At 42.0% G+C, this 25070-nt stretch overlaps 1 protein-coding gene across 4 annotated transcripts in view; it reads right to left on the bottom strand.

The window, feature by feature from the left end:
• Positions 1-25070, bottom strand: part of DENND1B (DENN domain containing 1B) — a 213049-nt gene that overhangs the window by 182648 nt on the left and 5331 nt on the right. For 3 of the 4 annotated variants that reach the window (XM_014564682.2, XM_014566635.2, XM_032466802.1), the window contains exon 2: positions 21840-21904. In XM_014564682.2, coding sequence (XP_014420168.1) covers positions 21840-21904 — 65 coding nt within the window. Of the gene's footprint in view, positions 1-21839; positions 21905-23924; positions 24075-25070 lie in introns of those variants that run through there. The other variant, XM_032466801.1, reaches the window with a different exon arrangement.

The raw sequence follows: 25070 nt of genomic DNA on the forward strand, positions 1-25070 counted from the left end.
TTGTCCAGGCCTCCCCATAAGCACAAGAATGCTTACATGAGGAGGAGGGAAGCTTGTGTCCCTGCTGAATGACCCACCGTGATGAAGACTCACTGGCTGTTGCCAGCTTTGAAGACAGAGGGAGACCATGAACCCAGGCATGCAGACAGCTTCTTGAAGCTGAAAAAGCCAAGAAAACAGACAACCTCCTGGAGCCTCTGGAAAGAAACACAGCCCTGCTGACACCTTGATTTTAGCTCAGTGAGACCCTGCTCAGATTCCTGACCTCCAGAACCACTAAGATAACAAATCCGTGATGCTTTAAGCCACTATGCTGGTGGTAATTTAATACAGTGGCAATGAAAAAAACCAATACAAGTTATTAAAAGTATGTCTAAGGATTTAAAGTAAAAGATAGAATGAGTGAATAGAGAATCTAAGTGAAAAAATAGAAACCACCAAAAAAAAGTAAATACAGAAAATATAGAACTGAAAAATACATTATTTGAACCAAAAAATTCACTGAATGGGCTTAAGAGCAGACTGGATACTACAGAATAAAAGACTAGAGAACCTGAATACAGAATAATTGAAAATTATACAAACAGAAGCACCGAGAGAAGAAAATGCTAAGAAATGTAAAACAGAGTTTCTGTGATTAGTGAAACAGCTAATATGCATGAATTGCAGTCTCAAAGGGAACAGTATGCAGAGGAGGGTGAACAGAAAAACAGCTTGAAAAAATAATGGTCAATAACTTTCTGAATCTGAACACGTGCGCACGTACACGCACACACATACACACACACACACACACACACACACAAGTAGTTCAACAAAGCCCCAGGGAGAATAAATGCAAAAGAAAACTAAATCTAGGCACATGATAACCAAATTTCTGGAAACCAAAATAAAAGGAGAAAACTTTAAAAGCTGCCAGAGGGAAAAAATACACATTATCATAGAGAGGAATAATGATTAAACGTTTCTGCTGAGATCCCACCAAAAACTTTTGCAGACCAGGAAACAATGGCACAGCATCTTTAAAATGGAAAGGAAGCACTGTCAAACTAGAATTCTATTTCCAAATAAATCATCCTTCAAAATGATGAACACATTTTAAGATAAACAAAAGCTGAGAGAACTCCTCACCAACAGACCTGACCTAAAATTCATATTCAAAGAAGTTTTTCAAGCTAAAAGAAAGTGATACCAGACAGAAATTCAAATCTATAAAAAAAGGGAGAGTGCTAGAGCGATGATAAACACGTAAGTGAACACAGAAGAGTATTTTATATATTTACTAATTTCTTTACAAAGTGATTGATTGTTCACAACAAGAATCATTTACTGTGGGGATTCTAGCCTAGGCAGAAGTAAAACGTACGACAGAAAGGCACAAAGGAAGGGAGGGTATAAGTGCAATTTATTGTCGGAAGGTTCTTATACTCACCACGGTATACTTTAAATTTATGATAGACTGTGATAATTTAATAATGTATAGTGCAATCCACAAGCCACTAAAAACAAAGCCAACAGAAGAGAAAGGTAAATAATACTTTCTAAAAACCCACTGATACAGAGGAAAGTAGGAAGAAAAAGGAAAGTTTTTTTGAAAACTTAATTGTACAACTAGAAAACAACTAACAAGATGATAGATGTAAACCCAAACATACCAATAATCACACTGAAAGTCAATGTCCTAAACACTAATTAAAGACAGGAATTGTCAGACTGGACAGAAAAGGAAAACCCAAATACACAGATTTTAAATACAGATACAGAAATGAACACAGATAGTTTAGGAAAAAAGAACGGAAAAGAATTTCATGCAGACACTAATCATAGGAAAGGCAGAGCAGCTCTTAACTCTCGACGTAAACTTGAAAACGAAAAGCAAGACCAGAGACTAAGAAAGAAATTCCGTATGTTAAGAGAGTTAGTTCACAAGGAAACAATAAAAAACAAATGTGTGTCTCCTAACAGAGCTTCAAAATACATGAAGTAAAAAGTGATCAAACTAAAAGGGGAAAATCAACAAATCCACAATTACAGTGGGAGACGCTAACACTCCTCTCCCAGGAGCTGGAAGAAATAGATCCCCAAATCAGTAAAAATATAAAGGGTTTGAAAACAACATCAGTCAACATTACCTAATTGGCATTTATGTAGCAACACATCCAACAACTGCACAATATGCACTCTGTTTAAGCACATATGGGATATTCACCAAGACAGACTACATTACAGGCCCTAAAACAAACCTTGCCCCCCCCCTCCACCTCACTCCACCCCCAGTACTGAAGTCATACAGAGTATGTTCTCTGAGCCAAATTATGAATTAAAGTCAGGGGGGTCTGCACTCGGAAGTGGGCTGAGGCACCATGCTCACCAACGTGGGCTTGGACAGGCAGAAGGGCAGGCTGGCAGCACCTGCCGGGAGCCCTGGGTGCAGGTGTGACCGCAGAGTGCTGGGCCCCTGCCCACCTTCCATGTCAAGTGCTGTGGGAATGCAGCGCTCCAGGCACTCAGCTCACCCAGCCTCTGGGGAAGATGCACACATGCCAGGGACCGACAGCCCTTCTACGGGTATCGCACGTGGCCTTACTGCAGACCTGTGAGAATGACAGGGTTTTTCTCGTTTTATAAAGTAGACCAGCCTACGTTACCGAATTCATTCTGGAAGTCAAAACTTCTGATCCCAAATCCAAGGGCCGGTGGCTACACCACAGTGGCCCTGAGGTGTCTGAGACATAGAACTGGATAGAAACAGACAAGGTTGTTTCAGAGTGTTACTGACAGATGGGGCTGGGATTTCATTTAAAAATCATTCAAAAGTGATACACAAGGGACAGTTACGCTCAGCGGCAGAGCACATGCTTAGCACGCACAAGGCCCTAAGTTTAATCCCCAGCATCTCTACTAAATACACCTAATTACCCACCAAAAAAATTTTTTTAAGTGATACACAGGGCAACGGCAATATAATGAAGTCTGAAGTCCCCGTCCTGAATGAATTTACAGTGTAGCTGGGAACAGAAACTATGATTACTAAATGTGCTAAATTTTCTTAAAAGGCAGTAACAATGATACATCAGAAAGCACTGTATTAAAATTAAGCACCGTATTTCTAAATAACTCATGGATCATGAAAGAAGTCAGAAGGGAAATCAAAAAATATTTCCAACTACTAATAATGAAAACGTAACATGTCAGAATTTGTGGGACACAGCTGAAACAATGCTTAAAGGTGAATTTGTACATTTATGATATTAGAAAAAAAGTTTAAAAAACCAAAGCTCTAACTTTTCACATTAAGAAACTAGAAGATACCTGTAACTTATATAATATTGTACATCAACTATACTTCAATTTTAAAAAAGAGCAAAAAAAAAGCAAAGTAACAAATAAAAAACCAAAAGATTAAAAAAAAAAAAGAAGAAAAAACAGCGAGAAGTTAAATCCAAAATAAGTGGAAGGAAGAAAATGATAAAGAGCAGAAATCAGTGAAACAGAAAACAAATAATGAAGAAATCAACAAAACCCTAAACTGGTTCTCTGAAAACATCAATGAAACTGGGAAACCCCTAGAGCTGGACTGATCAAGAAAAACAAGAGAGAATACACAAGTTACCAACATTGGATGAAAATGGGGGCTTATCACTACAGGTCTTAGAGAAATTAAAAAGATAAGGAGAAATATTATGAACAGCTTTGTGCAACTACACTTTACAATTAGAGGAAACAGAAAAATTCTTTAAAGGACGTAAATTACCAAAACTAACACAAGAATCAAAAACTCTGAATAGCCATTCGTGTAATAAAGAAACTGAAATCAATATATAAAAATAGGGTTTTTTTTAAAGTTTCTTCTGTATAGCACAGGGAACTACGTTCAATATCTTGTAATAACCTCTAATGGAGAAAAATATGTAAATGAATATATGTATGTATATGCATGACTGAGATACTGTGCTGTGCACCAGAGATGGACACATTGTAACTGACTGTACTTCAATTTAAAAAAATAAATAAAAGAAACTGAAATCATAATTAAAATCCTTTCTATATAAAAACTTCAGGCTCAAGCAGCTTCACTGGTGAATTCTTATCAAACACTTAAGGAAATGTCAGTGTGATCCAATTAACTATTCTCTCTGTATGCTAAAAAGAATATAACTGTAATATACTCAAAACACTCATTCCTGACTTCTTTCTTGGGTTCAGTAGCTCTGTGGCAAAAATCCAAAAAAATATAAACCATAAGAAAAGACTAACTTGACTAGAAAAAAATTTAAACTTCCAAATAAAGGGTATCATAAACAAAAATTTTTTTAAAGTGTTAAATTGGAAAAATAACAATAAACAAATATCAATAAATAACTGGCTGATACAAGTAAAATGAAAGCCTTTACCTAAAATGTGCAAAAAACAAAAACAGAAAATGCACCAAAGAAATAATAATGCCAACAGGAAACAATGCCAATGTTTCTAATCAATCAAAAGAAATATAAATTGAAGACAGGTAAAAATGTTCTCAGAAATGTAAAAGGGGAGATAATCTCTGGAAAAAGCAAAATCGTGGAGACAGTGAAAAGAGCAGAGGTTGCCAGAGGTTAGCGGGGAAGGAGGGGGCGCAGGGGGAGCACAGAGGGTCTTAGGGCGGTGGAAGGACTCTGTGACACTGTGACAGTGGACACGTGTCACTGTACATCCGTCCAAACTCACAGGATGTGCAACACCCACAGTGAACCCCAGGGTAACCTATGGACACTGGGTGACGGTAAGCTTATCAACTGTAGCAAATAAACCACTCTGGTAGGGGATGCTGATAACGGGGGAGGCTGGGCGTGTGTGGGAGGCACACGGAACTCTGTACTTTCCAAGCGATTTTGCTATGATCCTAAAAGCGCTCTTAAAAATAATCTATTTTTCAAAAAAATACATATAGTCTTTGAAGTATTGGAAAAATAGTGTAAATTGTTTTAGTAATGTTTTAACGTTGACTGAACATTGTAACAATGATGTTTCAAATATGCTGAGTTACACAAAACATATTAATATTTTTAAAAGAGGTGTAATACCTGGTATTATTGAAAACTTTTGTGCACAAATGCTCTCTGGCATTGGTGATAAGAATATATATCTTTTTGCAGGATAATCTGCCAGTGCGTATCAAAAATCCAACAATGACACTGCTAAGGATGTATTTATTCAAAGTAGATAATAAGGGAAGTGCAGTGAGATGTGTGCACTGTGAGTCCCTACAGTGGAATTCAGGGGGCTATTAAATCTGATGAAGCAGACTGCTAGTTTCAGACACAGGAAGACGATCGTGATAAACTGTCAGTCGGTAAAGTCAGATCACAGGGCACCATGGACAGAGAAGCCAGTTCAGGAAAAAGTACATAATGTTAATGCACACACATAGACTACACATTATACAGAGATGTGGAGCGGGGTGTTCAACAAAATATGAACCATTGTATTTTCTGCATAATGAGATTCAGTGACTTTTTAGTCTCTTCATATTATTTTCTTCTTTTACTTGAATTTTTTACAACAGGCTTGGACCTCTTTTCCCAAAACATAACATAAGGGCCTTTACAGTCACAAACACACAGAGACAACACACACACACAGTACTTAGCTGCTCTAATTTAACTTCCAACTTATCCTGGCAAAAACAAAGTCCATTCTACCTCAGGAAATCATCCACTTGATGCTGTAATTTGGGGCAAGTTCCTCCACTTACTCTCCTTGTCTGATGTAAGACCAAGGTGGACTGGAAAGAGTGAGTTCTGGAGTTAAAGCCTTGGTTCAAGGCGGTCAGTTTTCTGTGTGAGCCTGGCCACTTCCATCCTATGGCAGGACTGGCGGGAGGATCAAATGAGTAACTCCTGGGGGAAATACTTGCCAAAATACTTTCCAAATAATGAATATTAATAGTTGCAGTATACTGCAAAACAGAAAAAATACAATGGCTCAGGACACCAAAACAATGAAAAGAGAGAAAAATCAGAAATTTTAAAAATGAGAAGAAAATTGGTTTTAAGAAGAATGTGTGAATACATAGAGACACTGAGAAAAGATAAGGAACTCACACTAAGAAGAACTTCCATTTTAAAACACTGACAGTTGATTAGACTTCCTCAAAGACAAAACAACAAGAAGTTATAACTTGGCCAAAGAGAATAAAAATTTGATCATTATCCACCACACGCTAAGACCTACAGCATTTGAAATATAAGTTCCCTGTGAAAGTACCTTATACACTTTTAATGCACGAGATGAATGTGACAGGCAGCTCCTGCCGTCAAAGGGCTTTACAGCTACTCTGCACATAAAACATAAACCAGCAACAGCAGCACTCGCCAGCACAGTCACTTAAATGCCGCTAAACGAGCACCATGCCAGGCACACAGGAGTCAAAGGCACACGTGACATTATTTCTTGCTTTTGGAAACCTCATAATTTATTCAGGGAAGGGACTAGAGTACCGACACAAACACAAACCCAATTATAGGAACTGAGACCCACATGACAAAGGGGGAAGAATGGAACCACAGCCCAGGAATAAGATGCTGAGTCGCCACACCTGTATCTCAACTGCGTCAGGAGCGACGTGATGCTGAAACACAGTTAGTGGAAGTGCAGCCAAGCTCCTCCTGCTTCTGGTGGTGACGGGGCCAGGGAACTGGAATTATTTGGTTCCCAGATATTACTGCGCTGGACATAACACGCTAGACATTAAATAAGTTGTCATTCAGTACACCACCTGGTCAATGTCGGATTCCTGTTGAAATGCTGCCAAAACTGACAGGAAAAGGAAGCCGGCAGGAAGTAATGGCTTCTCTACAAGCCTGACACTGGAGTTCACCCGTGCATTAATTTAAAAAAGACAAAGCTTGAAGGGGTAATTTCTTAACAGCCTGGAGGACATTCCAAAACTTGTTAAAAAAAAATAATTAAAAAAAAAAAGATTAGAAAAATCAAAGACCAGTTGTAACCCAGTACTTATCATTGACTGATTCAAGGGGGAGAGTATAGCTCAGGGGTAGAGCACGTGCTTAGCATGCATGAGGTCCTGGGTTCAATCCCCAGCACCTCCACTAAAAAATAAATAAACCTAATTAACCCCTCAAAAAAAATAAAAGTAAAACTAATCATTGATTGATTCACAATAGCTCCTCCTTATAGCCTCCTTATTAATAAATGAAACTTCAAATAAGAAGTGGTCACATTCAGGAAGGATATTAACATAGACACTTCAATAAATTTTTAAAAAATTAAAACTTTATATCTGGTTATAATTACTGGCTTCTCAAGTATTCATTCTCTTACTGAGAGTAGCAGTTTCAGAAAGAGTCCAAAATCTAACAAATTTAATAAATTCTTTATATATTCTCTCTCACTAGATTATAAACTCCTTGATGACTTGGACCAGCATCATCTTAGTTCCATTCAGCATCAGCAGTACATTTTATACATTCAGATGGAGAAATGGATGGATGGACAGACAAATAAGCCACAGGACAAACAGATGTGTGCCACAGAGATGAGGAGTTGAACAGGGTACTTTGCATGTTTGGGAAACTAGCTGGTTACTGCAGACAGGTTCTGAGAATGTGAAATGAGGCAGGATGTGATGGTGCTGGCGGGGAGGAAGACATGATCACTACAACACGGCCTCCGCGGCCACACGGCCGGAGGAAGGGGCACGAGAGACGGCACGAGGCCGGGGAAGAGCCAAGGCAAGGACGATGAACTAACGAAGGAAAACAGAAAGACAAAACAAGGAGAGACATTAAAAGGAAACAGAACACAACAACTATATAGAAAAACAGATGAAAAACACATTTCTTCTGTACAGCACAGGGAACTATACTCACTGTCTTGTAATAAACTTTAATGGAAAAGAATATGAAAACAAATCTATGTATGCACATGCATGACTGGGACATTGTGCTGTGCACCAGAAACTGACACATTGTAACTGACTCTACTTCAATTTAAAAAAAAGTAAATAGAACAATGTTGAGCAATCTAAACAGAATCAGTAGTCTTATGCCCCTTCAGGACGGAAGACATGCTTTTTCTCTTATCTTACTTGAGGGATTCAATAAAAATATTATGTTTATTCACAAATGCAGAAGAGAACTGGCATTATTAAAAAGTTAAACATAGTATAATACAAACCACATCACCGACTGACTTCCCAAAACACACAGGGAAAGAGAGAGAAACATTAAGAGTTGTATTGGTCACTAAGGTAAAAACTAAAGAACTGCACACAATTTGAAAACAAAGAGAAAATACTTGATGACAAATATTACTTTTGGTTTGTTCTAGATAGATATTGAGGAAAATCTTAAATATTAGGTAGCAAGATGATTTTAATTTCTCAGAACATTTGTATAGAATTTTACAATTTGTCATTTTTTTCACATACATTTTCTCAGGTGATAATGTGAAATGGATACATTTATTAAACCCATATTATTGATGAGGAAAGAGAGACATAAAAAATGGGTAAGTGATTTGCCCAAAGTCACAAAGACAGTAGATGACGCAAATGGATTTTGAGCCCAGATTTTCCAAATTTCACAATAAACTAATACTCTTAATGAAAGAACAATATTTTCAAAGTGCAATTTTAGGGGAAAACGGTCTTTACATATATATGATGAAAAGACATGATAAGAGACAGGCAAACTAAATCTTTTCTCCATCAAAGCAAAAGCTTGACTATTTCTACTTTATGGAACTGACATGGCACTAATAATAAATAAAAAAAACTAAAAATAAAAGACTTCAAGAATTTTAACACATCATTTACATCAAAATTAACTTAAAGATGGAAAAGCTTTCTTACAGACAGAAGATCCCAGGGAAGAAACTGAAGTTGAACCAGCTCACAGTGCATCACTGGGTGAGCACAAACACAGCAATGAGCCAGAGCTCTGCGTGAGGAATTAGAAGAATCTGCAGACTAAACTAAACGAAGCAGAGGTAACAGTTTGCTTGGAATGCATCCATATATGTCCAAGGGAACACTTACATAAATATGCTGGCCAATGCATTGAAATTTCCCAAAATGATGTACAAAAACCAGCCAACTCTGTATCCTCCAGGGAGCGGAGCTAAGGGACTTCGGATCTGAGGCGGGCGGAGACTTACTCTTTCTTGTATTCCCCTTTGTATAATGGTAGTAAACATTTTATCATCTGTGTTTATTTTTTTCAAACTTAAAAGACTACTACTTTTAAAACCTTTTAAAATAACTGCTACTCAAACAACTATAAATTTTTAGAGAATTATCATTAAAACGAATGGATCACCTGATGACAGAAAGCTCAGCACACTAACATGCATTAGGGATGACGGGCACTTCACGAGCCGAGCTGTGATTAGACGCACAAGTGGGCGACAGCTGACCCGTGAACAACGTGGGGTTGGCATGCGCTGGCCGGCCCACGCGCAGAGGTTTTTCAATAAACACGCAGTCGGCCCTGCGGATCTGCGGATGCGGAATCTGTGGCTGCAGAGGGCCAATCATGGGACTGGAAATCAACTATCCTGGAATTCTGGCATCCCCGACAGGCCCTGGAACCAATCCCTGTGGACACGGAGGGACGACCACATACAGAAATGGAAGGGAACGGCACCCCAGGCAGAAAAGCAGTGGCATCTGAGGACCTCCTAAGACTGGTGTGAGTGGTGAGTGACTTGGAGCGATGAAGTTAGTCTAAAACGCTCCTTCTGAGCCTGGGTCATGGAGGATCTAAAACAGGCTTAAATGTAGACCTTGTTCTGCGGATCAGAGTCTCCAAAACATGAGAAGGTACAAACTTCCAGGTGCACAACAGATGAGTCACGGCTACGAAATGCACGGGGTGGGGACTGCAGTCAGTAACTGTGGAACATCTTTCTGCGGTGCCTTACCACCACCAGACCCACCCTGGTGATAACTCTGACAGGCACAGGAACACCAGATCACTGTGCTGTGTCACAGGAACTAACACAGTGTTGTAATCCAATTATACTCTAAAGACAAACAAACTCACAGAAGAAGAGATCAGATCTGTAGTTACTAGAGGCAGGGAGTGGGAGATGGGGAACTGGACGAAGACAGCCAAAAGGGACAAACTTCCAGCTGTAAGGTAAGTAAGGACCAGGGACGTGATGCGCAGCACGATAAATACAATCAGCCCTGCTGCATGTTACAAAGTTGTTAAGGGCGTAAATCCTAAGAGTTTTCATCACAAGGAAAAACCATTTTTTTCTATTTCTTTACTTTTGTATCTATGTGAGATAGATGTTCACATATTGTGGTAATCATTTCATGATGCATGTAAATCGAACCATTATGCTGCACACCTTAAACTTCCACAGTGCTGTGTGTCAACTGCACCTCAACAGAACTGGAAGAAAAAAGAAAATATTACGCTATGCCATACTATACTCATTTCCCATGCAAAGAAAATAATCAGGTTAAGGGAAAAACAATAATAGTGTTCACTCTCCCCTACCAGCTTTCCTTGTCTCTTCATTAGGAAAAGCAGCAGCATACAAACAGCACTCTGTACCAGAACAAGAAAGAACAAAACTTCTTTCAAACAAAGTATTTCATTAAATGGTTTTTTAGCTAGACTGGGAGTTCAAAATTTGTAGATATTGACAGGCATATGCAGAATAGCTAAACAAGATTATACTGTACAGCACAGGGAAATATATACAAGATCTTGTGGTAGGTCACAGTGAAAAAAATGTGACAATGAATATACGCATGTTCATGTATAACTGAAAAATTGTGCTCCACACTGGAATTTGACACAACATTGTAAAATGACTCTAACTCAATAAAAAAATTTTTTAAAAAAAGCTAGGGAGCAATAAAAAAAACACATAATGAGGAAAAAATAATAAATAAATAAATGGTTTTTTAAACAATAAAAGGAACTAAAACATTTAAAAAACTGACTAAAAGAAATTAATACAAAATAATAAGAAAAAAAGCTAGTGCAAATAAAAGCAAAATTTTAAAACTACAGAATTAAGCTCAGTTTAAAGGAATATAAAAATATTCACCGTCTAATAAATGAAAGACTAAACATCAAAAGCACCAGAAAGTAAAAGTAAAACAAGGCAGATACAAATTCCAGAATTTAATACCTCCATGCAGACGGCATGAGGTGGTGCAAACGGCCAGCAGGCCTCCCTGGGCTGGGCTACTGGTTACAGATCCCAGGGGTAGAAGCAGGGCCTCTGGCCTTTCCTTTGGTTGCGAAGATTCAACAGCCCCCTCCCTCCGGGTCACCCCCACCGTGTGGGAGGAAGGGCTCCCTCGGAGATGGCCAGCCATCAACCAAGCAACAGCACCGTCACTACCTCCCCAAGCCTAGCTTTTGAATTATGAGTTACAACTCAGAATAAGAACTGACAAGTCCCTCAATAGTAATGCATGGATAATTTTTGTGTTCTAACCAAACTGAATTCAACCGTACCCAAACAAGGTAAGTTCTAGTCACATCTAAAATTGTTTTCAAGTAAATATAAACTATGTATGTTAAACCTGTCATACATATTAAACATAATATAAAGCATGCATTTTCAAAGAATTAAAATACCATAAAAATACAAACTGTAAACCACGGTAAACCTAACTCAGTCTCCCTGTGACGGCTGAGGAGGTGACTCGCACATGTTCCGGGACCTCGCTGTCGGTTCTCTGGCCATTTTGAACCCACACCACAGGGAAGAGAGCCGTGGGGTGGGGCGCAAGGCCTGGGCACCATGTCTGACGTGAGAGCACCCCCACTCTCCTTTCCACCCATCTACAAACAAAGTGGTCGCTGCCAATCTGGATAATATCTGAGGGAAATGAGTCCAAAAAATTAGATTTTATAAATTCCCAAATTGAGTTAAACTGTAAGTAAATGGATTTTACAATGGCTTCACAAAGAACTCTGGACAGTGACCTCAGCCTCAAACACCAAATGCAGAGCAATGCCACACACACAGGATTACACCGTAGATTCATTTGTCTTCAACTGTTAAGCTAAAAATGAAGTAGATATTTACAAATTAAAATTTTGGCTTTCAACTAGTAATCTGTTTTAATATTTCTGCTTTTTGGAGTAAACATTGTTATAAATAAGCACAACAGTAACCATTAAAAACTTGGAAACTGGCACTTTTGTACATAACAATTCTGCACGCAGGGAGCACACCAACACGCAACCCTGGGGAGACTCTGCTGCTCCTGAAGGGTACTCATCGCTCTGCAGATGCTCAGCACCAACCACACGCTCCACAGCAAGACTACAGCTCCAAACCTTAGTGCTCATGTCTTCTGCAGTTATAAGAACAAAATAAAAAGAGATAACAGTATTTTCTGAAAATAAACTCACTAATCGCTCATAATTACTAAATAGAAAAGGCCATTTTAATTCATATCAAAGAGTAACAATAAACAAGACCTTGAAAAAAATTCCCCAAATATTACACGACTTCTTCTTCCAAACATCATATCCAAAATACACTGGAATCTCAAAAAAACAAACAAACAGACAAAAAAAACCACTTCAGAACCCCTCCTGAACCACTTCCACGTATTCTCAGTGTGTAGACTTTGAGGACATACAGGGTGCCAGGGCATTAAAACACGTCTGAACTTATGTGTCTTTCATTTCAACCAATGTTTTCTGCACAAATTCCTAAGTTATTTAAAATAGTCTTTCATCAAAACTAATCTGAAGTCTAAATTTTACAACTCCTCAGGTGACAGAATGTTAAAGGACTGCTCCATGTTAATTAATGATAAATTTGAACACCAGCCACATCTTTATGCTGGTGCATTTCTGCTACCAAACCAAGACAAAATTACTTTTGAAATGACTAATTTCTGGACGCTTATACATTTGCAGAAGACCATCAGAGGTACTAAGCTGACAGCTGTGTGCTGCATTTTCAGATTCAGATGATAAAGGAGAAGGAACTGAAAGAGGAAAAGGCTCTATCTGATCTTCACCAGTTCTGCCTACTGAATCACAGAGCCTGTGGTTTATCAACAGTTCTGCTCGAAAAAAAATTTAACTAAAGCACCTATTACTTGTGATGATAAAAATCTGTCACCTTTCAAAGTTCTTTACATTAAAGTTTTTAAAAGATTTAAGAAATCTAAACTAGGTGTTGGAAACAGAGCACAACCTTCTACTAATAATTTCACCTTAATAACAGGGCACCACGTTCAACAAGTAATTACTCAACATCGTCCACATGGATGACACCCTCTGAAAATCTACAAGAGATCCAAAGAGACACTCGTCCTTACAAACCTCAAATCCAGTGTTGGCACAAGTCAGGGTGACAAAGACCAAGTTCAGGACAGAAAATACCTGCCACGAGGCAAGCAGCAGGAGGATACTTATCCTCAGCAACTTCTTTTTACACTGTCCACTTTGGTAGCTTCACTCTCACAGATTCCACCTGTTTGATAAAGCTGTTTGATTTTTATAGAAGAAATAAATTGAATAACAGTATCTCCCAATACCCTTCACAATTTCCATTCCTCTTCTCTAAAAGCCATCTTAGGACCTTAAAAGTTGTGTTTCAACAGTTGAACAAATGCTCACTGAACACATATTTTGGATCAGACACTGTTTCAGGCTCTGAGCAAACAAAACTAACCCAACAACCCCTGCCAAGGCAGCTCATGTCGTAGCAGAGAGAACGCTTCTTAACCATCGTCCTTACTTAGAAGTATTTGGACCAAAAAGAAATATATTCTCTTTAAAAATTTTTTTATTGACCTAGAGTTGATCTACAATGCTGTGTTAGTTTCTGGTGTGCAGCACAGCTATTCAGTGATACACATACTATTTTTCACATTCTTTAACTCGTTGCTCTTAATTATTTGCACAAGATCTTGGAAAAGAAGTACAACAACTAACTTTAGAAAGAGATAACCACCTGGCACTCACGGACTTCTGACAAGGTCTCTGGCTGTCCCTCCCTCCGTCACCTCAGGACCCTCCCCCACCTCTGGCCGCTGCGGTCCCCGGTGCCCCGCCCCTGGAGCTCAGGCTATGCCCGTGCAAGCCCCACCACAGCCTTCACGGCACAGTCACCGTCACTGACTGAGACTGACACTCCCTCCCAGAGAACGTCCTCTTCTCAACTGCTTTGCATCTGTGTCTGACACGTACCCGCGCCCAGAATCACTCACTGAATGAATGAATGGAAAGAGGCTGAACACTTCCTGCCGTGTGTGTGCTCTTCTCATCGGCGTCTTCTGATGTCTGTTAAAAACTGTCACATAATATCACGACAACTCTGGTCAGGCCTAGAATTAGGGATTTTCTAAAAGGGTGGCTTTCTAAAATTGCCACCAAGAAAAATTCAATGCTATTAGAAAGATGATTGCTTTAAAGGCAGCACAGCACAACGGCTCTGGAATCAGAAAAACAGATTCAAACTGCAGCCCCCCCACCTTGTGACGAGCTGTGTGACTCGGGCATGTTATTTAACCTTTCTGAGATTCCATTTCCTCACCTTTTTGAAAAGGGTAACAGTCCCCACTCCGTGCGGTTGTAGTGAGGATGAACAGGGTAGGTAGGCTCTCGGCACGCTTACTGACACACTGCAAACATCAGATGAATAGTGCGTATTTCTATGCCTGTAATACATCTAACTGGAAGCCTAATCAGAGAAATCAGTAAATAAGGCATTGTGACCATGATGCTACAGCTTTATTTCATTAACTGGGAAGTTAGAAACAAACAAACAAAAAACGTCTTAATGAAATTCACTGCACAGATACTCTAAGTGCACTCACACACATATTAAAGCTGCTCATCACAAATCATAACCAGAGTCTCCACACAGATGGGAAATGATAAAACCTGACTCGACAATCTCCAGAATATGTAAGTAGCTCATACACTTAATAAGAAAAAAACAAACAACCCAATCCAAAACTGGGCAGAAGACCTAAACAAGCAATTCTCCAAGGAAGACATACAAATGATCAATAGGCACATGAAAAAATGCTCAATATCACTAATTATCAGAGAAATGCAAATCAAAACTACAACGAGGTATCACCTCACACCAGTCAGAATGGCCGTCATTCAAAAATCCACAAATGACAAATGCTGGAGAGGCTGTGGAGAAAGGGGAACCCTCCTACACTGCTGGTGGGAATGCAGTTTGGTGCAGCCACTGTGGAAAACAGTATGGAGATTCCTCAAAAGACTAGAAATAGACTTACCATATGACCCAGGAATCCCGCTCCTGGGCATATATCCAGAAGGAACCCTACTTCAGGATGACACCTGCACCCCAATGTTCATAGCAGCACTATTTACAATAGCCAAGACATGGAAACAGCCTAAATGTCCATCAACATGGACATTGAACATGGATAAAGAAGATGTGGTATATTTATACAATGGAACACTACTCAGCCATAAAAAACCGACAACATAACGCCATTTGCAGCAACGTGGGTGTTACTGGAGAATGTCATTCTAAGTGAAGTAAGCCAGAAAGAGAAAGAAAAATACCATATGAGATCGCTCATATGTGGAATCTAAAATGAAAAAAAAAAAAAGAAATACAAAACAGAAACAGACTCATAGACATAGAATACAAACTTGTGGTTGCCAGGGGGACGGGGGGTGGGAAGGGACAGACTGGATTTCAAAATGTAGAATAGATAAACAAGATTGTACTGTGTAGCACAGGGAAATATATACAGGATCTTGTGGCTCACAGAGAAAGAGAATGTGACAATGAATATATGTATGTTCATGTATAACTGAAAAATTGTGCTCTACACTGGAATTTGACACAACATTGTAAAATGACTATAACTCAATTTAAAAAATGTTAAAAAAAAAATAGAAATTGACAGAAGGACATTCGCTCCTTAGTTCAGAGATCTTTCCACCCCAGCAAGCTGCATCTTTTTAATTAAGTCAAGTGCACAAGGCTTTCTTTAAAATTAAAATGCTCCCTCGAGGGCTGTCTATCGGCTGTTCACACCTTACTGTGAATTACTTTAATCAGATAAATACATTAAGCAACACCACCTACTTAAAGAAGTTATTTGAAGAGTGGTGGGCAGGCCTGTGTGATGCTCACTGGGACCCTCTGGGCATCACAGGGCGGCATGATGACCCCAGCACAGCGCCTGCATGGCAAGAGCAGGGCCCGCGAGTTATAAAAGACATCACAGCGATTCCCCTCTCGTGGGCTGCACTGGGTGACCCGTGCGGAAACCTCCAGTTCTATTCTGCTACTGTTCTCCTCTGCAACGTGGCCTAAGACCCCTAGAAAATCAATTCAGGAGAGCCTCTGGCAAGTTCGCCCACCAGGCCAAGGACTGGCTACCGCAGAAACGGGAAACAATACGCCCTTTCCCAAAGATAAAGTTAAATCACCACCTGGAATACATTAACATCCTTAATTCGTATAAACTAAGAGTCCAACCGTGCTGAAAATAAATACGGCAGGAAAACCGACCCACCTACCAGCACAGGAGCACCACCCACGGCAGGAGGTCCTCAGAGCTGTCCTGAACGCTTCCTACTTGGAATAAAAACAAAACAAAGCAAAAACCTCTCCTAGTTTCCACAGTAGACCTTTAGCAAAAGCTGAGGAGTTTGAAAGAGGGAAAAGTTTCTGAATGTTAAATATTAAAACTTATCTCCACGGAAGAAAGATGCTTTTGGAACTGACTGAGAACACACTTCACATTTAGCCCCCTTTGATTTTCATTGTTATCTAAAATACCTCCATGGCTGCTGGCGTCAAGTACCCCAAAAATGTCTACTGCTAACACTGGATGTGCACTTTAAAACGTCCTTGGTTAGCAAGTATATGAAAATAAGTTCTCTTCCTTCTTCAACAAGGTAGGACATAAAGATAGAACTTTCAGGCCAGATGACTCTAATTCACCCTCGAGCACCTGGAAGAAGGACTCAGGGCTCCTTCATGAACATAAGGCCAGAGCAGAGGCACGGCGGCCACTCTGAGCAAACAGGGCAGGTCTCCTGAACACTCTCCTGTGTGTATGATTCACCAAAGCTCCACCTTCCAGGTGTAGGGCTCCCTCGGGTTTTTGCGGACGGGCGTAACTGGGGGTCACGGCAGCCTCACAGACACACACACACAGCAACTGTCCCAGAGACCAACCCTGTGACATAAGCACAGGGCAGAGCAGACGTGGGTCCTGAGTCGGGAGAGCCTGAGCGCAGGAGCTCCAAACACTCTGGTGCAGATGTCACGGACTGCTGATGTCCCCGCTACCGTCACCCCAGTGCACCCTGAGGATCACCTCTACAGGGGCGGCTTCTGTGAATTCACGTGATCAGCACTCATCTGACGGATGGGCAGGCACGATGCTTGGTCCAATTTCTGTTAACCATTCTGTAAATATTCACTAAATATGCCAGACACTAAGATAAATCTGCATGTGCATCTACCACTGTATTAGACATACCTATGAGAACACAGGCAGCGCCAGAACACAGGCATGAGGAAAAGGCTGCAGGTCTGTGTAAAGAGGGTCCCTATAGACAAAAGCTTATCAAATGCAAAAGTGCCCTTAAGAATACACCTTTTTTTTTTTTTCAGAGCATGGAGGACACTGACTGAGTTAGGATTCTTCGGCCTAAGTTTCTGATTTAAGAACAGTTAAACTGTTCACATAAGCTAGAGATCACAAAGACGGGCTGATAAAAATGGAAAGTCAGTAGCAAAGACGGGTTTGTTCCTAAGAGAAATTTTTCTAGCTAAAGAGAAATTTCAAAGAAAACAAGGTTTCCTAAAAGACGTGTTGAAAACTACTAACAAGCAGAACTGTTAGATCAAAGAGTCACTGAATGTGGAGATGTAAACCCTTAAAAAGACGAGCGTCAGCGTCAGTGCCGCGAGGAAAGAGCTCAGCAATTCTTTCATGTGGATTTTGCTTCGTGCATTAATTTCAGGGAAGACACTGTATCCCTGTTTAAAAAAAAGCACCTGCACCACATACAGCTTATACTCCAGCATCTCCCCACGTGGTCCCGACTCTCACTGGGGGAAGCACCGTAACAGTGAGATCTGTTACGGGAACTGGGGCCAGGCCATCACCCTTGGCTGGGAAGCAAGAAAGACAGCAAAGGGTGATGACTGCCGTCAGTCTGGGAATCTAACAGGGAGAGCGTCAAGATGGAAGTGCTGGCACCTCACTCTCCGACTGGCAGCTGAAGCAGACATTACCAGGAACACACCCGTGGGAAGATGCCGGACCCCACCAGCACCCAGGGGAACTGCCATCACCGTAGGGAGACACTATCGACCCTGCTCACAGCAGTGTTTACATTTGTGGGGCCCTTCACATGAAATGACTCCCCAGTGCTCTAAAACGTGCTGTTTTCAAAAAATCAGTGTAATGCCTTTGCAAAAAGTCTACACAGCAACAGATAAGATAAAGAGAATTACCTACGAGAGCCAGCCGCACCAAGCTACACTTCGGCAGTGCATTTCCGCCTACCAGCTAAAACTTAGCTAATAATAACTTATCTCTGAAGATATTTATGACCTAAGTTATTTGGGACAAAGAGAAACGTCTCCATTAAAAAGTAAATGAGAAACATGCCAAATACCGTACTTAGTGTAATAGTCCCAATCTTAGCATAAACCAAGTTTACCCTGAGCAACACATTTTCTACTGGATCAAGCAGTTATCAAAAATACACCAATACTCTGAAAAATAAACAATTCATTCAAAAAATAAACCAATATTCAAAAAATAAACCAATATTCTGAGAATTGCAAAGAGCATTTTAACTAATTTCCCAGCGTCTATTCCTTGCCCGTTGTTTAGTAAATTTATGACAATAATCCTGCCACTCACTCCCCCACCACTACCCCACCAAAGACGATTTTAGGAATGGTCAGGCCCACGTCAACCTGGGCCACCAGGACCCAATATTCTGGGGGATTCTGGGGAAGAAACTTTCTGGCTCTAAAGGGAGTGCCATGCAAAGCCAGTGTCTGTCATCCCCAGAGTGATGAGCAAGGAAGCAGAGTTGCAGGTGATCTGACAGCCATCCTACTACCACAAGGAAGCTCAGCCTTCTGATGACACAGCTACCGTGGGTGGCTGAGCCGGGATGCAGAAAAAATCCAGACCTTTGCTGACCTACTTTCCTGACTTCTCTAATATGAACCATCAAGTTTTCTTACAATTTAAATTGGTTTTATATTTGTACTCTAAAGCACCCCAATTTACACATTTTGTTTCACAAGTCCTATTACTACATAAGAATGTCATCCATGTTCATTTAAACGTTAGCAGAAAGAAATGTATCCTGCTTTAAATGATGCACGTATCAGACTCGTAAGTAAATAGGTTTTATTTACAATTAAGTAAGAATATTCCAATAACTTTCTTTAATAATTCTAGACATTTTCCCTTTAATATTGGTCAGTAAAGCAGAAAATTTTAAAATTTAAAAACACCAAACTCTCAGTTTGCCATAAAATTTTAGTTATAGAGCAGCATTACTTTTTTCCCCAAAATTGCATATATTTATTAAAGACAAAAATTTAAACTTGGAGAAGCAAAGGGAGAAGATAAAGAATCATTCTTAATCCCACTACCCAGAGTCACTCATAGTCCATATTTTGGTGTATTTTCTTCTAGTGTCTTTACTGTGTATTTTTGCATGCATTTACATACATTGTATATACTTCTTCCTTTTTTAAAAAATGAGCATGGGATCTACAAATTTTGTAAACTCAAAAATACACAGTGTCCTGACACTGCTGTTCTCCGCTGTTTACTGCTGCTATTCCAATGCTATACAGTAGCGTTACTTTTTAGAGCATAAAAAATACAACTTGTTAGACCCAAAAATATTAGTCATATTCATGTTATTCAAGTCACAATAAAAAAGAGTACTTGTTAATGCTTTTTACACAGCAGAAATTAGCTTTTAAAAAAATCTTTAGAATTTGCTATCAATGAGCCATTTTCACAGAATACCTGGGTAGAATGGATTAATGGCAACCTACAGAGAGGCCAAGGGTGTTTATTTTAACCATTTATTATGTTTCCAACTTCATCATGCTGGATAAACTGTTAAAATGCAAATGATGATGGTTCTGATGAGTAGTGATTTAAACAATAACAAAAGCAAAAAAGCAAGAAGGTAAAAAAAAGACAGAAGAAAATAACAAACTGAAATGACCAGTTCCTGAAGAACAGGAAAGGCCGAGGGAGGAGGTGAGGAGGAGCACCCTCAGGGTCTGTGTGGGAAGGCAGGGCCCCTCGACACGCACAGATCAGGTGCTGTGTAAGGCAGGCCCACCTGTCATCAAGCCCACATTGGGGAGGGGAGGGGAGAGCTCAGTGGTAGGGTGCATGTCTAGCATGCACGAGGTCCTGGGTTCAATCCCCAGTGCCTCCATTAGAAAAGAAAAAGAAAAGAAAAAGAAAAGGAAAGAAAGGAAAAGAAAAGAAAAGGAAAGAAAAGAAAAAGACCACGTTAGCATGCACTAAAAATTATAGAGAAACCATGTTTCTCGAAGGAATTCAGCCTGCTTTACGAACACATCAGGTCAGCATCCGTCCATGCACATTAGCTGATGTTACGGTAGATATTTTGAAGATTCATTCGTACCATAAATACACTATAGAATAGATTTAAATTGGAACTGAAAAAAAATGCATCCATTTGAGTCTCCAAAGAGACCTTATCTGAGCCCGGAAAGATGTAAACAGACCAACTTTAATACATCCAGGACAACAAAAGATAACATTTTTAATCCGAAAAAGCTCACCAACAACCTAGGATCAGTTCCTGCCCAGGAAAAAACCTGACCACAGCTGAAGTTCAAACAGGCCAGAGGTGCAGCAGGCAGGGCAGGTGGGGCCAGGAACGTGCATGACTTCCTACCTAAAATTAGCCCCATCCAGGTCACCATAGCTGGGCGGGGCTCCTCTATTTTAAGGTGCGCAGCTCCAAATTGCTGAAGAGCATATAATTGCTGGCCAGTTTCTGGAGCTAAGAGTGTCAGCAGACTTTCCACCAAGGCTTTAGAAGGGACAGCTGGTCTCCACAAAGTCCCACGCTGAATCATCACGCTATCCAGGGTCTACGTAAACTGCCAGGGACACCACACACTGGAGATACCCATGGAACGATGACACGAGCATACGGTAAGAAGGAAATAAGCCGGAGGAGTCACCCCTCACTCATCTCCACCACCGTCCCCGCCACGGACACACACACCCAGCCAAGTGGGGGAAACTGACAGAGATCATGACACTGAAGCGTGTTCATCATTTCAGGAAATCACGTAGAACCGGCAGCTGAAACCCTCACAGGTAATGTCACGTGGCCGCTCACCGCCCTCTGAAAGTGCCACCGTCCTGCAGAAAACCCTACAGAGGCGGCACCTTGGGAAACATGTGCATCTGGGGAACATCTGAAGCAAACTGGTGTGGCTCTCATTTCAACAGGCGAGCAATGTTTCCCTAGTGCTTAAAAACGGAGCCAAATTTTCAAAAATGAATGAAAGAAACTGAAAAGGCATGCATCCACTAAAACTAGCAATAACTCTGTCAACAAACAGCAAAGTTAAGCTGTAAGTTCCATGTCCTTAACATACCACTGAAATTTAGGCTGCACGGATACCATCCATGACTCCTACCGTCTCACAGCAAAGACCTGGCATCTATTTCATTCCCGGAACTTGAGACACCAGACAGAGAACACACATTTAACACTAGTATTACCCTGATACGATCATGTCCCGGTATCTACAACAGCAGTTGTTCTGAATTAACAAAACACACGTACCTTCGTTTTCAGAGGCATGACATTTCACTTTCAATACCAAGTCAAAGGTTCTTTCTGGATTTTCCCTAAAAAAAAAAAAAAAGAACTTTGTTACATTTATGTCCCACGACAAATAGTTAAGCATCTCTAATAAAGTTTATATTTTCTTAACCCTAAAAACTACTCTTGTTCTTGTCTCTATTCCATGTAATGCTATAACCGCAATGTAGAAGAAATAAAAGTGTTTTCCTAGTTCAGCCACTTAAGAGTGCTGAGTCTTAGAAGTTTTGAGACTTAGGGAAAAACACTGAATCTCTGAACCTGTCTTCTCACCTATAAAGTGCCTTGTCTGCTTCGCAGAATAACTGTGAGGATCACAAATCAAATAATATAAATGGAAGCACTTTATAAAGTATTAAGAGCTGCATGAATATAAAGCATTGCCTATCTTACTGAATCAAAATTGTAAAGCCAGTACGTTCCTGAGTGTCCCTAACTGTCCCTACCAGCAGAGCTTGACAGCACGCTCTCAGGCTTCCTTCAAAGGACTTGCAGTACAGAGGTTAATGAACACCTGGTTCCACCTGCCCTGTCCTCGACCACCCACCTTAGAACACTTACAATGCTCCTTAAACGTGATACTCTGCATATGCTTTTATTGAGGTGTAATTACAGTACATAAGCATGTTCAAAGTACCAAACTATACATTGCTCCAAGGCCAACCAAAAAACAAAAAAAGCCCTATGTTATGTCAGTTACCTTCGGGGAAACTGAACATCTGCCTCAGTATTAGATTTTCCCACTAGGAGCGGTAAGGTTACTTTGCTTCATTCATAAGTTATCAATGTCTTTGCTAACTTGTCACGTGTTCAACGTAGTCTTTGGTTTAAATTCAAAAAGCGAATTGAAACCTATTGAGACGTTTTTCAAAAACATAGTTCTGGTTTTTTTTTAAAGAAAAAAACAGTTCTGTTTTAATCTCTTTCTGCCAAAAGATAAAAGATCAAGCAAAGTCTGATACCACAATGTCCATGTGACCAAAGTGTTAATATATTTCAGTAATTCCTCCAGGACATCTTAGTGTCTGTGTACATGGGCTGTTTTTAGTATGTACTTCCTTCAAGAAACTAATGCCAGCTTTGGCTTCTAAATAACACTCTTTTAAAAAAATTATTACAAGAATCTAGAAACATAGGAAGTGACAAGCCATATAAACTGATTTGCAAATATACTTTTCCTCAGCGCTCCCACTAGTTAACTTGTTTCAAAGAAAATGATCTGGATTCAGGTGACCTCCTCCCTGATAATTCAGTTAACGTCAAAAGGTGTACTTTCTAAGTTACATACCTGCCCCCTCCGCAGCCTGCCCCCCACCGCCAAGATGTCAAACACCGAAAAAACAATTCTAGCTTACAAAATTTTCCTATTTGCCTAATATCCTTTAGAACCTCTCTTAGGTGTAAAAATTAAATACTGATTCCATGATAGTGGGGAATTTTAAAGGCCTTTCACACTAGTATAAACACACCGGATATTCATTATTTTAGTAATGAATTCATGGGGGGTGACACTCATTGTTTTACACTCTGGGGTGTGAAGCAGGGGCAGGGGAAGAAAGAATTCTTTGCAAACTAAGTTTCTGGGGGAAAAAAATATAAAACTCATGCCTCTACCATCCCCAAAACCAAATCACTACACATCCACGTAGCTTTTTACCTAACTAATGACCTGAAGAAGACCCGCCCTGCGGGATGCTTGAGCAAACACACCAGAACGCTCCCCACTGGGTACCGTTCTGCGGGCTCCGGCGCCCAGATAATCCCTCTAATTTCACAGGAAGAGAAAGAGCAGGAAAGCCCGGGACCCGCTGACAGACGCGCTTCCAGGGGAAACGGCCGGTTTCACGGCAGGAACACAGCCGCGACGAGAAGCGCCCGGCCCGCACGTCGGACGCTCGCGGCCCGGGACGCGCCGGCCCCCGCCCCGGCCGCCCGGCCCCGCCAGCCCCGCAGGCCTGCGGCCTAGGCCTCCTCCGGGCCGGCGCCGGGCCGAGGGCCGGGCCGGGCAGGGGCCGCCGCCGCCCGCCGCGCGCCGCGCGCACTCACTTGGTCCTGCAGTCCATGGTTACATGTCGCGGCGGGGCCGCTCCGCGCGCCCCCGGCCCGGCCCGGCCCGCCCACGCCGGCCGCCGCGGGCACCGAGTCACAGCGGCGGCCGCCGGCCCGTCGGCTGCGCCCGGGCTCCCGCCCCGCCCCGCCCCCGCGCCTCTGTGACAGCGCCGCCGCCCCCGCCGTCCCGCCGCCGCCGCCGCCGCCCCCCCCCCCCCCCCCGCGCGCCGGGCCGCTCAGTTCCTGCACCTTCGGCGAACCAGGAAGTCCCCGAGCGGGGCCGGGCGCGCGGGGCCGCCTCACCTGGGCCGCACTGCCCGCGGGCCGGAGCCGGGGGAGGGGGGTGGAGGCGGGGGCGGGGGGCCGCGGGGACTGGGGGGCCGGGGGGCGCGGGGGCCGCCCGATGGCCCGCGGGCCGCTTTGCAACCGGAACGCCAGGTGCCCCGGGGTGCTGAGCGCCGGACCCGCCGGCTACTCTCCCCGGGGCCAGTCAGGGCTGCAAACCACCCCGCCGCCGCCACCTCCCCGCCACCACCCACCTCCGGAAAGCAGAGTCACTGACAAAGCACCTCGCCCCGCAGGACTCCCCGCCCCGTGTGCACCCACCCGGAATCCGAGCGTTCATCGATAGCGTTTGCTGGAAGCTTCGCGGTGGGTTTGGGGCGTTTCACTCCATTTCACACTGCAAAATCCGAGCTCCAGGAGACGCTCCTGCTCCCCCTCCCTCCGGCTGGGCCCGGTGACCGCTTGGAAATCCAGAGCCGCCCCCTCCTGATTAAGGAATGTTCAGACGTGTGCACCTGCCAAATAGGCCTGTCAAGGAGCAAAATATCTTGCCTGCACACATGGGACACGGACCTCCCTGTACCACGGGCTGCAGCGCGGCCCGGGACTCCCTTGGGGACACATTCAGGCAGTGACAGGCCTCGTGGATTGGGAGCCCACGAGCTCAGAGGGCGAGGAGAGCAGGGAGCCAGAGGGGCTAAGATAGAGCTAAAGTGCACAGAGCCCTTAGTTCAGGGCACACAGCTTATAGGCAGCGTCTCAGTACTTGGGGTAACTCTACTGGGTGAGTACTTTGATCAGCATTTTATAGACGAAGAAACAGGCCAAGCCAACCCAGTGGGCAGTGGTAACGCTGAA

This window comes from Camelus ferus, chromosome 23, assembly GCF_009834535.1.
Source record: "Camelus ferus isolate YT-003-E chromosome 23, BCGSAC_Cfer_1.0, whole genome shotgun sequence".
Lineage (NCBI taxonomy): Eukaryota > Metazoa > Chordata > Mammalia > Artiodactyla > Camelidae > Camelus > Camelus ferus.